The 13,366-nt window shown below is 31.9% G+C and overlaps 1 protein-coding gene across 1 annotated transcript; it reads right to left on the minus strand.

Moving 5' to 3' along the window:
* Window positions 1-1,718: 1,718 nt before the first annotated feature.
* Window positions 1,719-8,118, minus strand: LOC147395891 (nucleoside hydrolase 3-like). Its single transcript, XM_086450888.1, has 12 exons — window positions 7,946-8,118; window positions 6,958-7,137; window positions 6,621-6,731; window positions 5,598-5,933; window positions 4,921-5,097; window positions 4,394-4,678; window positions 3,975-4,097; window positions 3,630-3,827; window positions 3,141-3,394; window positions 2,770-2,974; window positions 2,350-2,655; window positions 1,719-2,216 (listed from the first exon to the last, which is right to left on the minus strand). Exons 1-12 carry the CDS (start codon window positions 8,114-8,116, stop codon window positions 1,917-1,919), a joined length of 2,646 nt encoding a protein of 881 aa, XP_086307014.1. The 5' UTR covers window positions 8,117-8,118; the 3' UTR covers window positions 1,719-1,916.
* Between the last annotated feature and the right edge of the window lie 5,248 nt (window positions 8,119-13,366).

Consider the following 13,366-nt stretch of genomic DNA (forward strand, 5'->3'; position numbering starts at 1 on the left):
AAATACTTGATTGAGAAAAAATAAAAATTGGGGTGCCAATAGCAAATTTATAATATATATATATATATATATTAACTTAGCTGAACCTCACAAGATGGGATTCTCGTTGCTTGATTTTCAGTCTATAAATTTCGTAAGAAATTCTCTATGTCAAATCCATTCTCGAAAGATTTTAATGCTCTTGGACTCAACCAAAGTAAAAAATGGGGTGTCTATAGGTGTGTTAATAGAAGTCCTCTCTATTTAATATGAGGGGTGAAGATCCCTCAAATCCCCCTGCTTACTAATTTAAAAAAAAAAACACACACACACACACACACATAAATTAATTTAATTAAAAGTATTTATTAAATTAGAATTTCAATAGCAAGTTTTTCAACAAAAAATCAAAATAAAATATATTAAAGTATTTACTAACTGAGGAACTCAAAGAAAAATAAATATTTTTTAATAAAATCAAAAATTATTTTATAAAAAAATATTAAAAATAAATATAATTTATATTTATTTGGTGTTGATTCAAGTAAAATTAATGGTTAATTTAATTTGTTTTGAAATGAAAATTTGAAAGTTACATGAAGTTTGTTGTGTTTTTGTTAAACTAAAAAAGTAAGTGTTGTGATTTGGAGCATTCGTATTGTTGACATATTTTCACATTGATTGAAGTTTGTGAAAAAGTGGTTTGACTCTTTTTTCAAATATATTGTAAATTTTACATTGTATTTTAAAAAATTTAATGGGATTTTTTAAACCTATAAATAAGAACTTCTTCTCACATCTTCCTTCATTCTAAAGACTCTCCCTTTGAGAGTAATTAATGACTTTTTAACTATATGGAAAAATTAAAATAATTTTTTGATTTTATATAATATGTATAAAATATAAAAGAAAGAAAAAAAAGGAAAAGAAAGATAGAGAAATAAAGGGAGTCGTCCAACTTTGGATAGGCTCCAAACCCGCCCAAAGGGTGTCGAATGAACCCACGGGGTGCCTAATGAGTTCTTGTATCTAAATAAATGCGTAGTAGTTTCAAAAGGTGTCAAAGGACACCTTCCAATAGGTTTTATACCTATTGAGTTCTTCAGTCCATTTTTGAATGGATGAGACCATTGAAATTGTCCTCTATATATAGAGATCAATTCTGTCAAGTAATTTAATCTCTCTCTTTCTAACTTTTTTATCAATTAAACATTTTTTTTTAAACAAAATGAGGCCTTCACGTATCTGAGATTCTGTATGATAGATTTTCTAAAGACTAGTACAAACTTTGAGAGAATATATAATTTTGGCAAAACTGAGCTCCTTTGTATCCTAAACACAAATTTGCAAGCATCTCACTTGCATCCTTGATTTCAATCAGTGTGAGGGTATCTGTTATTTATAAGAAAACACATCTCTTTTTAATTTATTAAAAATAGTATTTTATCAACATTTTATGTTTCTTTTCAAAGCTATTCATCTTCAGGATAGGATTTTGAAGTTGAAGATGATGGAATTTTGAATAGAAAAAATCGTGAGTTTCCTACAAATGGATTGAAGTGAGGCTGAAAAGGATCGATTGAAGATGAGGTTCAAAAGACTAAAAATAATTTACCATAAAGGTTGAAAAATTTTAAGATTACTGATTTGGGATTTTTTTTTATTTTTATTTTTAATGTCAAAAGTTTTTTATTAACATAGTCTGCATACATCTCCATAAGGGAAGAATAAGTCAAGACTGTAAACTATTTTCTTTCTTTTCTTTCTTTATTTGAGTTCAATACATTTCAAGAACAAGTAACAACAACTTCTAATTAAAAACATGATATAATTTCCCTCTTATTAAAGAAAAATCATCAATACAAATGAAGACTATGTCAATAAAAGAGAAAGAATCAATTCCTATGGCTATAATTGAATTTTTTTCTATTGAGGCCTCAATGACTACTTTTACTTGGTGGTGTACTCCATATTCTTTTCTGCTCATTGAAGCTGCTTATCACAGCGGACTGATTTCTATTACCGAATAGATTTGCAAAGTGATCATAATACGCCGTGGGGTTGACACTTTCTAGTATTTCGACTAATCTGCCTTGTTTTTCATCGATGACAATCTCTCCATCTTTAGATACATCTCCCGTAGCCAAGACTGTTACATGCTTTGCTCGAAAGATCAGATTTAGATTATAATCACCAGCCAAGATCACTGCACCAAGAATTTCTCCCAAGAATATATCCTATACAAGAAAATAAAATTAGTAACCGAGATTTAGTAAAATTAGCAGTCAAAAATGTGTTAAAAGCCCATGTCATGGTACATGTGGTGCAATTTCAAGGAAATAATAAATTCTATTGTGCATATTAGCTTACCATATGGTTGTATCTATGATGCTTTTGTTGTAAATGGTGAAGTCTTGAAAGCAATCGGTTAGCAAGTATTGCTTCGGGTGTCTTCTGTGAGAACTGCAACTTTTCAAGAATTTTAGGAAAAGAACTAACGCTGCGTTGGATCCCAAGTGGAATGAGTGTGATGTTAATATCTGAATCTAAAATGGTCTTTGCAGACATAGGGTCAAGAAACATGTTCAGTTCTGCATATTTGTTCGAAGGGACGGTGAAGACATTTCCTTTGTCCATTTTGCAATAACTTGTATGTCCCCCAACTATATATACATTCTGCAATCAGAATCGAAACAAAAGAAAAACAATGTTATTTCAAAGAATGTCCAATAGTTTTATTATTTTAATTTTTATATTACAAATAAAACTGCATAAAGAAAGGAAACTAACCTCAATCATGGAGCTCATGTTTTTCTCCGAAAGAATAATCTTAGCTAAATTAGTCAGAGGTCCATTAGTCAATATAGTAATCTTCGACCCTGGATCCATTGACTTTGAAATGGATTGCCAAACTTCCAATGCTAAAGGTTGTCTAAGTTCAGGGTGATCAGTATCTCTAGGAGCTCCAAATTTCACAGAATTTTCAGCAGTGTACCTGAGATACAACACCAGTATATACAAATTTGTTACTCAATTATATAAAAAATACATATAATGTGTAGAATGAAAGACGACATCAACCAAACCAAAAATAACTATATAAATATAAGTAGCATTTCAAATGCATAACTAAAAGAAACTATAGAAGTTTTGATTACTACCTTCTGGGGCTTCGAGGCAAATTACGAGCAAAACCATAAAGTGTATCAGAGTCCAAAAATCCACCACTACCATGAGGGATAGCTTTGATATATGTGCATTCTCCAACAGCCTTGAAAGATGGATTTGCTTGCCCCATAGCAAACACATCACCTAGACCAACTGGAATGTCATCACGACCCATCATATGTAGAACATCGTAGATCACATCTATCGTTGCAGCATTCGCCCAACCTGTCGCACTTACTAATATTCCCTATAAATAAAATTAAAAAACAAAAAGCATACACCAAAACAATAAACCTAAAGCCTTCTGAAATCCAAATTAAAAAAAGGAAATAATAAACCTATGTTCAACTTTTTTTCTAAATAGCCTCATTAATGGAGTGGTTTCCATTTAGGCATTTACATTCAAGTGACAATAAATCTGCTCAAAATAAATTTATATATTATATTTTGGGAACATGTATGAGATGTAAACGTCACTATACCTTAAGGTTGATTACTTCCACAGGTACTTTTAGGAGATAGATTAAAGCAAGAAAATCTCCAGCACTCATATCCATGTCAAACACAACAGCTTTTCCCAATTTTTTTCCTCCAAAATCTGGCTTGTAAGTTACTTCTTTATAATAAGGAAATTGTGTTGTAAAATTGAACCTCCCAGTTTGTTGAGGGAGGTTTAAAACCTGCATTCCACAAAGTAAATGGCGTAAATAATTATACCTCTCGTTCAAGCCAAACTATCATATATTATGTAGAGAAATATTTCTCATTAGAGCAAACTATGATAGACCTGGTTTTTTTGGTAAAAGGGAACAGTTTGAAGCACTTACATCCAAAAAGCTTATAAAAAATTCTCTGTCAAGTGCACTGTCCACATCTTGATTTGGTTTTGCTTTAGTAGCAACAAGAACATGCACTCCTTCTGAACCCGTTACCTCCTTCGTGTAGCCATCCTATTTGCATCATATTAAATTCAATTAGCAGATATATCATTTATAGAAGTTTCAATAGACATGATATAATAGATAAGAAAAAAAGAAATTAAAACAACATTTTCAAATGGAAAATTTATAGTTTGATCTAAATTCTCAACAAGTATATTTAATTTTCTAAATCCAAAACCATTAGATGTAAAAAAAAATGATCATAAATGACTAATAGTACATTGCTTGAAAAGAAATCTAGACCCATTAATACGGACACAATATCAACTAAAATTAAGATAAATATAAGACAAACAAACAATTACCTGACATCTCCCTTTCCCCTTCTCCACGAGGCAAAATGGATCACGAACTCCCATCTGAACATGACCACTGTGTACTCCATTTTTTTGTAAATTAAACTTTGGAACTGCATGACCATCAAAGAATGGATTTGAGCCATCAGATATGCCATATGGTTTATTCGACGTAACTACAGTTACATTCATAAACTCCATTTCAGCAAATGTATTTTCCCTGTTATGGTTGTGCAAGTTGCGCATAATTGATGCTGCTACACCAGATGTAAATGAATCCCAGATGAAATAGCTCTGCAAGAATTTTTCTTTTTGTCATTAACTCATTTGAACTTAGGGAGGAAATGGTAGCAATCGTAGAATTCTAGAGTTCGAAATTTGGTTTTTCCTATCAATCACAAACACAAAAGGTACATAACAATGTAAACTATCAAGGCCTTAGTGCATAAAGTTTTTTAATCCAAACCAATATTATGGACTGGAAGCACCATTTTCAATGAGGAATACACAAAACAATGAAACTTTTAAGAAATTACCGTATAAAATTTGTCGTCAAACCATGTATCACGGGCCATTTTTAGAGACTGAAAGCAGTATTGTGCCTCATATGTATTTTGTCTGCGCTCAAATTCAATAAAGAACTTTTCATTTATAGGGATGGTGTTCGTCGCATCGAGGGGTACAAGCGTGATTGGGATGCCAGAATGAAATACCTACAACAAGAAGAAATGTATAACCCAGGCATGAATCTTCATTTGACCAAATACCATGTACTAAAGGAACTTAAATGCAGCATCCCAAGCTTCTAGTCATATAATAAGAAAGTCTTACTATCTATACTATTATAATGAGAGGAGGGAGTAGAACTAGTTCTACACCAAAATTTGGATACCAAAAATTCCCCCGCCTTAACATTTAAACTTAATATAATCAGGGTCATTTTTATCAAAAACCTAGAAAATTGCAATTGCAGGTCACTGAAATCACGTTGGTTAGTTTTCAAAATTACAAAAAGTATCCGTGCACTCTTCAAAACCACTCTTAATTATTATTTTTTGTAAACTAGAAATAATACCTTCAGATACATGTGTGTTTCCATATGCCACCTTGTTTTAAAAAAATAAAATATAAAATATATTCTTCAATATTATTGTATTTGTTGGCAATGACAATTTACTATAACATCAACCAATTTTTTTTTTTTTTTTTTTACCTGGTAAGCAGCAAAAGGATCTCCAAAGATATTGAACTCTGCATATGGATTGCTAGTGTAGCCTGTAAACAAGTTACCATGATCACCACACTGCCGAGGCGTGCAAGAGGAGCTCACATTCATAGGGCAACAACCGGTTGGGTTTTTAGACTTTACTCCACCACCCATAACATAAATGTGCTCAACGTTTTTCTTCAAATGAGGATTATTCATAAGAAAAATGGCGAAATTTGTATGCGCTCCAATAACAAATACAGTAGTGGGACCCTTTGATATTGTGTCAATCATCACTTGCTGCGTAGTGGGCTGGCGTAGAGGAGAATATTTTCTGTTCCCCTGTTTTTCATGGTTAGATGAATGAGCAAGATATATAATTTATATGAAGAACAAAATGAAAGAAATGCTTGAAAAATATCACCATTAATGAAACTGAGCCTCATGGCCTAGAGGTTAGGACATGTAGAAATCGATTAAAGAACATGAACACTGATAATGGTGGAACTACAAATCAAATGGTTCTTTATAACATACTTCACACTATATACAAAATACTTTTGAAGATAGCGATGCACCATTTTACTAAGCCCTGAGTACCGAGACAAATTGAAAGCCCAAAGCAACAATCAATTAAGAACTTTTGTGACAGATTTATTCAAGTAGTCCGACTTTCAGACCTCAAAATTTGTATGATTTATGGGTTTTATGGTTTTAATGGATGCTAACTTTTATAAATCTTAAGCTTGAAACACATATTGGGTTTTGATATATTACAATATAAACATTTGCTGTTCCTCTAAGCAATCTTTTGAGAGCTTAAGAAGCAGACCACTATGATTTATGGAGCCAAAAAAAATGACTTAAGCATGTTTAAGGTCAGAAAAAATATCCAGTAATCCACTGAACTATAAAATATAAGCTTGTGAAATGCAAAACTACTGTACTACATACCCAAAACCCTTTAAATTCTACTCACAATAAACAAATATGGTAATCGATAATCGTAATCAATGCAGAATTTCATACTTGTGGAAGGAAACCTCTTCTTAAGCCATAGTTTGCATCAATATCTAACCGTCCTCCAAGTCCCATTGGAATAGCTTGTCTGTACCTACATCCTCCCGCTGTTGAAATGCCCTGCCCAAATGCTTAAAAGTTACCAACAAATAAAAAAATATATCGATGCATTAATGGATCTAAATAAATTTTTTGTGCTAGATTTCAATGCAACTTCAATGACTCTTGTTGAAAAGATTTTAGCATAATTTTTCAGGGGAATTAGTTAGGACACCATTCTAGCAATTATGTAGAAAAAAATTTGTTTAAGTAACATGCATTCAATCTTTTATGTTTGCATAACTACCTGTTCAATTATAGGAAGATATCCACCGACGTTCGGGTGAATTGTACCATTTGGCGATATCCCACCTTCACCTCCTACTCCAACAGGAATATCGTCACGACCCATCATGTAAAGGATGTCATACAATTGATTCACGGCGTGGCCGGCGTCAGTCCACGCATTTGTGTTAATAGTAATTGCCTGAAGCACGATAATACTCAAGTACATAATCTCATTTTCACATAGAAGAGTTTAATACTATAGTGTCTCATAACCTATTCTTCCAACTCCAGTAGTACAATTTGTCGAAATATAACATAAAAGAGTTGAAATTAAATTTGCCCAAGATTAAATTCATATTCATTTGTAGTGACAACTGACAACAGCCAAAGAAATTCAAAATCTCGACAATAAAACAAAGTGGTTTCAATTTTCAAGTTCATGCTTTAAGAACGTAATGGGCCTATATTGAAAGTGAAGTAAAGTCCTCAAAGGGTAATAAACCACATTCTGCAAGGATTCAGCCAAGTCAATAATGACTCATTCCTGATTAACTCAAAACCAAGTCTACACTCACCGATGATTTCCTTAAAACATAACCCAGACTTCAATCAACTCTATTGAATCATCCATGAGTCAAAACTCACTTAAGGGTGATTCAAAATATCAAAAATAAAGCAAAGTGGTTTCAATTTTCAAGTTCATGCTTTAAGAACAGAATGGGCCAATATTTGAAGTGAAGTAAAGTCCTCAAATGTAATAAATCACATTCTGCAAGGACTCAACCGAGTCACTAATGACTCACTCCTGATTGACACAAAACCAAGTCTACACGCACCCATGATGTCCTTAAAACAAAACCCAGACTTCAATCAACTCTGCTGTGTCATCCCTGAGTCAAAACTCACTAAAGAGTGATTCAACCAACTACTTAACAAAAACAAAATGAGAAAAAACATGAAATTATGAGCAAATTAACAGAAAGAAAAAAAAAAATTTAAAGCGAAACCTTTAAGTCGATTTCAGATCTGTTCAACTTCAACAGATATAAGAGAGCGAAGAAATCATCGGTATCGACATCTGTATCAAAAAGAATTCGACGAGGCAGAGCATCCACAGATAGAACCTCTCTTCCAAGTAATCCAACCAAAACCAGTACCCAAACAACAAGTCTCCTCATCACTCTCTGTTTAAAATCTCCCAAAAAAAACGAATTTTTCATCAATCAATCAATCACTCTTGAAAAATCAAAAATCAAACTTCAAACTCGAAACAAGAACAGAGATTGAACATAAATAAAGACGTTAGAGAGTGAGAGAGAGAGAGAGAAGAAGTGTGACCTTAACGTCGGTGACAGAGGAGAGAGACGGATTCCGGTAAAAATGGATCGGAAGACGGGACAACGTGGACTAAAATCAGTCTTACAAGAGTATCGGAGATTGAGATATTAAAGAAGAAGGTGTCGAAAATTTATAGCCTCGAGGCAAGGTAGTTTTTATTATTTTATTATATTTTGGGTATTTTCAGATTAGGTGAATATTTGATATATCCCCTGTATTTTTCAAACTGATAAAATACCCCTTGACCTTAGTCTCCTCTAGAATTAGAATTATAGAAAATGACTTAAATGCCTCTTCTTCCATATAAAACTCAAAATCCTTGATTTGCTTCCAAAAATATGTCATCTTAAAGTTCTTCAACCTCTAATCAAAAATATGTCATCTTAAAGTTCTTCAACCTCTATTAGAGGTTGAAGATGTTGAATTCCACCCAATAATAAACAAAGGTGATTGACTTGACTTTAATACATTCTTCATTTCTATTGTGAAAAGAAATTTTAAACGTTGAAGTTTTTCAACTTTTGATGTAAACTATTTTTAACAAAGGAAAATCAAAAATACATGCAATCATGCAATGAGTACCACTTAAATCTTGGCATTCTAACATTTAAAATCACATTCCAAACCAATCGCCTTTATTCATCTTTGGGTGGAATCCATCATCTTTTAACTCGGCCTCAACTTATTTTTAGAAAATATTCGATCTATCAATCCAAGAAATTGTCTTCTTCTACTTCTCCAAAAATTCGAATCTTATTCTTAAGGTATGAAGGTTGAAAGGCAAAATCTTCAAGTTTAAAAATTTTATGTTATTGATGTGGAAGATGAATTCTTGAAAGAGAAAATCAAGGGTTTTAACTAGAAATTGAAGATAAGGGTATTTAGATCATTTTTAAATTATCTATCAATAAAGATCAAGGTCAAGAACACGGAGGAATGTTTAAATCACCTAAACATTATTTTATTGGACTTGGCGGGGGAGAGACGGAGTGAAGGTTTGACCTATAAAACAAATCTTTTGTAATACCTTTCAGGAACAATGATACAGCCAGGCGTATATTTTACGCCCAAGGGTTTTTTCGACATTTCGCTTTGCAGAGATTACATGTCACTCTCACATTGTGAGGACCGGATGACGTGGACAGTATCTTGGATATAAAATAGGTAGTAATATAAGTAAGTATAATGAGAACCACTTGTTCATTCTCCTTAAATAATTATATACAACGTCTCTTTCGTAGAATTTTTGCCGCGAACGGCCCCACTCACTCACTCCCACCCGCTTAGGTTAGTTAATGGTTAATACACGTGAGCCTATTGTTATGGTGTTTCGTGGGTGCATAGAGGATAATGCTCACCAATCCCATTATCATACTTGTAATCCATGATCTTTCGATCTTGACCACCAATCCGAAGATCATCTTTAGATCGATCATAAGCAAAAATTATATCAGAATTAAGTTTTTTGTAGGATTCTCAACTAAAATCATTAATTTTTTAGATTCTAATTCTTATTATTTAATTATGATTCTCAAATCAATGGAAATAAAATTGAAATTATCAACGTCAAAGGGCCAACAAGTAATCAGAGGTCTTGAGTTTGAATCGTCTTTATCCAAGAAATTAGTTGGTGCATTTTTGGGGAGGGGATCGCACATGCCCCAAGGATTAATTAGGTGTTCTAAGAGGTTTGGATATCATGGTATCCAAACCCTTTGAACCAATCCGATTATTACTTTATATTGATTTTTTTATTCTCAAAACGATTTAACTCAAAGAGCACCAATTCCAAACAATTCTAGTAAAAAGGGATCCAAAATTGTTTGATCAAATATGGTTAAATTCCAAGTATCCATTTAGTGAACTACTTTACTTTAAAGTCATTACTGATGGTGCTACTTCTCAAAACTATTCTTGCAGGGAACCACAAAATACCGTCAAAATGACAGAATTGTGACAAGTATTCCCCTTATAAATTTTGAAAATTATAAGCTTACCCTCAAAAATGCAATTGTAATAATATTATACTATTATCTATTGATGTGGTGGTAGCATTTTGGTTTAACATTTGGGACAAGTATGTCCTTCATAAATTTTGAAAATTACAAACATACCCTCAAAAATGCAATTGAATAATATTATATTATTATTCATTGATAGTCTTTTGGCGTAGTATTTAGGACAAGTATGCCCCTCGTAAATTTTGAAAATTACAAACATACCCTCAAAAATGCAATTGAATTATATTGTATTACTATCCATTGATGTGGTGGTAGCCTTTTAATGTAGCATTTGGATTTGGATTTGGATTTCTAACTCTCCAAATTGTTCACTCAATGATTTATCCATGAGAGTTCTAAGCATAGTTGAAAGTTTCTTCTTGCAAGATTGATGTGAACAATTACCATGCATTGATGCAATGAAAGCTTCTTCATATTTTTAGTGATTGTATATATTTGCTCACAATATCTTCTATTTGTTTATAATTATTGGGTGTTTATATAAGTTTTTATGAATAAAAACAGTAACTACTTTTATTTTTTTTTAAGGATAATTTGTTAAGTTATAATGTTAAAAATAGCAACTGATACTTATAAGAGCATTTTGGTCATGTTAACAGATTTCAGAATAGTTCCCAAACATAAAATTCTATTAACAATACTTTTCAGAATTTGCATCCAAACACACAACAGCTATCCACCTACTTCAAGTAGTACTTCAAAAAATACTTATGTTCTAAGTACTTTTAGTTTCTATATCCACACAGGCCTTAAGAGAGATTTTATACTAATTTTGATTACATCATCAATACTGTTTATAGAAACAGAGTATGTAAGAGGGAATATTATGGTCATCATTACCATTGCTAAAAGGGATGCACATATGGAGTGCACGTTTATTTAAATATGACCAGTTTTTTCAAGCACTTAAATAAAATAATTAGCATTTTTTTATTACTAGATGTTTTAATAATATTATTTTGGATTATAATTAAGAAACAATATATTAAAAAATACTCTAAATAATTTATTATAAGAATAAGAATTATAAAAATATGAATCCCGATAATCTGACTTGTCCACGTGGCATACTCAATCGACACCCCTAACGTGACAAGTCTAGGAATTGTAGATCTGCCCTCCTCAAGATGTAGAACTACACTTCCCCATATAAAGGTGCACCTTCGCATTTTGAGGAGAGCAAATCTACGATTCCGAACTTGTCACGTTAGGGTGTCCATTGAGTATACAATGTGGGTAAGTCAGATTATCACGACTCTAAATATATTTAATATGGGTATCAATACATGTATTGATGACAATGAAGACTTTCCCATGTTCCATCATTGTCATAAAGTTATTTTCTTTGTGAAAATGGAAAAAAGAATACAAAGAGATGTGGTCCCCCAAATTAGTGGCATTAACCTAGGTAGAAGATATAACATTTTGACATTATTAATATATCAAAATATTATTTTAAATTTATAATATATATATAATCCATATTCTCCAAATTAAAATCAAATTTAATGAAGTATGTTGGAATGGATTGAAATTTTCTACAAATTGTACGATTGGATTATTATCTAAATTATAATCTACATGGGACCCATAAGCAGAGTACAAGTACAAACAAAATCTCTATGAATTTACAAAGTCTTACATTATAAAAGATATTCATGATTTATAAAGGATATGCATGACTTTAAGAACAATAAATCTTTACTTTATTGACCCTCACCTCATGGGTTGGTGAGATTGCCAAGTTCACACCCCAAAGAGATGGTCTTGAGTTTGAATTTCTCCTTAGGGGACAGCCTATGAAATATATTCCAAAAATTATCTAGTACATGTAAGGTAAAAATTACACATGTTCTGAGGATTAGTTGGATTCTCTAAAAATTTTAATTATCTCAATTTTTAAAAAAAATACTTAGTGTGTGTTTGATTGTATAAAAATTTGAATTTATTGTTTTGTATTACTTTGAAAAGAAAAATAAGAAAAATGAAAAAGGAGGGGAGGGAAGACATGGTGGTGGCAGTAGAATAAGAAAGAGAGAGAGAGAGAGAGAGAGAAAAAATGTGATCAACGATTGAAATGATGAGGTTGAGGTTGAGTGTGATGGTGACTATGATGATGATCATGGTGGTGGTGAGAAAGAAGAAAAAATGAGTTAGAATTTTAATTTAAAGATGAATTATTCAACTGTTATTGAACTTTTGGATGTGAGTGAAAAATGATTTTTCATAAAAAAAAATATAATCAAACACATGAAAAATATCATTTTTTATGGACAATCAAACACATTCTTACTCTATTTATTAACAGATGTGCGATAGTGATCGACAAAATGCTAGGTATACGATGATGCGTGTAGTTACTCAAAATATGATTTTTTTTTTTTTTTTTAATTCAGCGACGATTTATATCACAAATTATAATCTAATGTTTTTTTTTTAGTAATTTTCAAAGTATTTTATTTTTGTCGGCAACAATAATGTTGTCTCATAAGATTAATACTAATACCAACAAAAAGATGAGAAAAAGAGAAATCAAATGATAACTACTATGGATTGATTTTTTGGTTGTTGGCTCCTTGTCTTGAGCTGTAAGAGTCTTTACAAGTGTTGGGTGGTCTTTCTTCCAAGGGAACCCACTATTATACAATGACGATAAAATGTGGGCCCAATCAAATGTATGCGTGTGCTTGTGCATGATATTGGGCTTTTCCTATTAGTTAGGCCCACAAACCTACTTATTCTGAAATTAATTTGAACGGTCATTTTCAATTCACGTGGCACTCCCTCCATATTGTACTAATTGAAGGAAAGAATGTAATTATTGTTCACACCTTTCACGACTCAACCTAGATGGACCTATAATCTTTGGAATCTCCTCTTGGTGGACCCACACTTTTACATATAATAGAATACTTCAACGACCACAAATCATTTACGAAAAATATTCAAATCTAATTCTTAAAAATTACTGATCAAATTGACATACATTATACATACATATTGGGAAATAAATTAATATTGTGCACAATTTCTCAAAATGTCTATGGACGATACCAGGAGACGATAGAA

This window comes from Akebia trifoliata, chromosome 8 (assembly GCF_017979445.1).
Source record: "Akebia trifoliata isolate Shusen 1 chromosome 8, ASM1797944v1, whole genome shotgun sequence".
NCBI classification, from domain to species: domain Eukaryota; kingdom Viridiplantae; phylum Streptophyta; class Magnoliopsida; order Ranunculales; family Lardizabalaceae; genus Akebia; species Akebia trifoliata.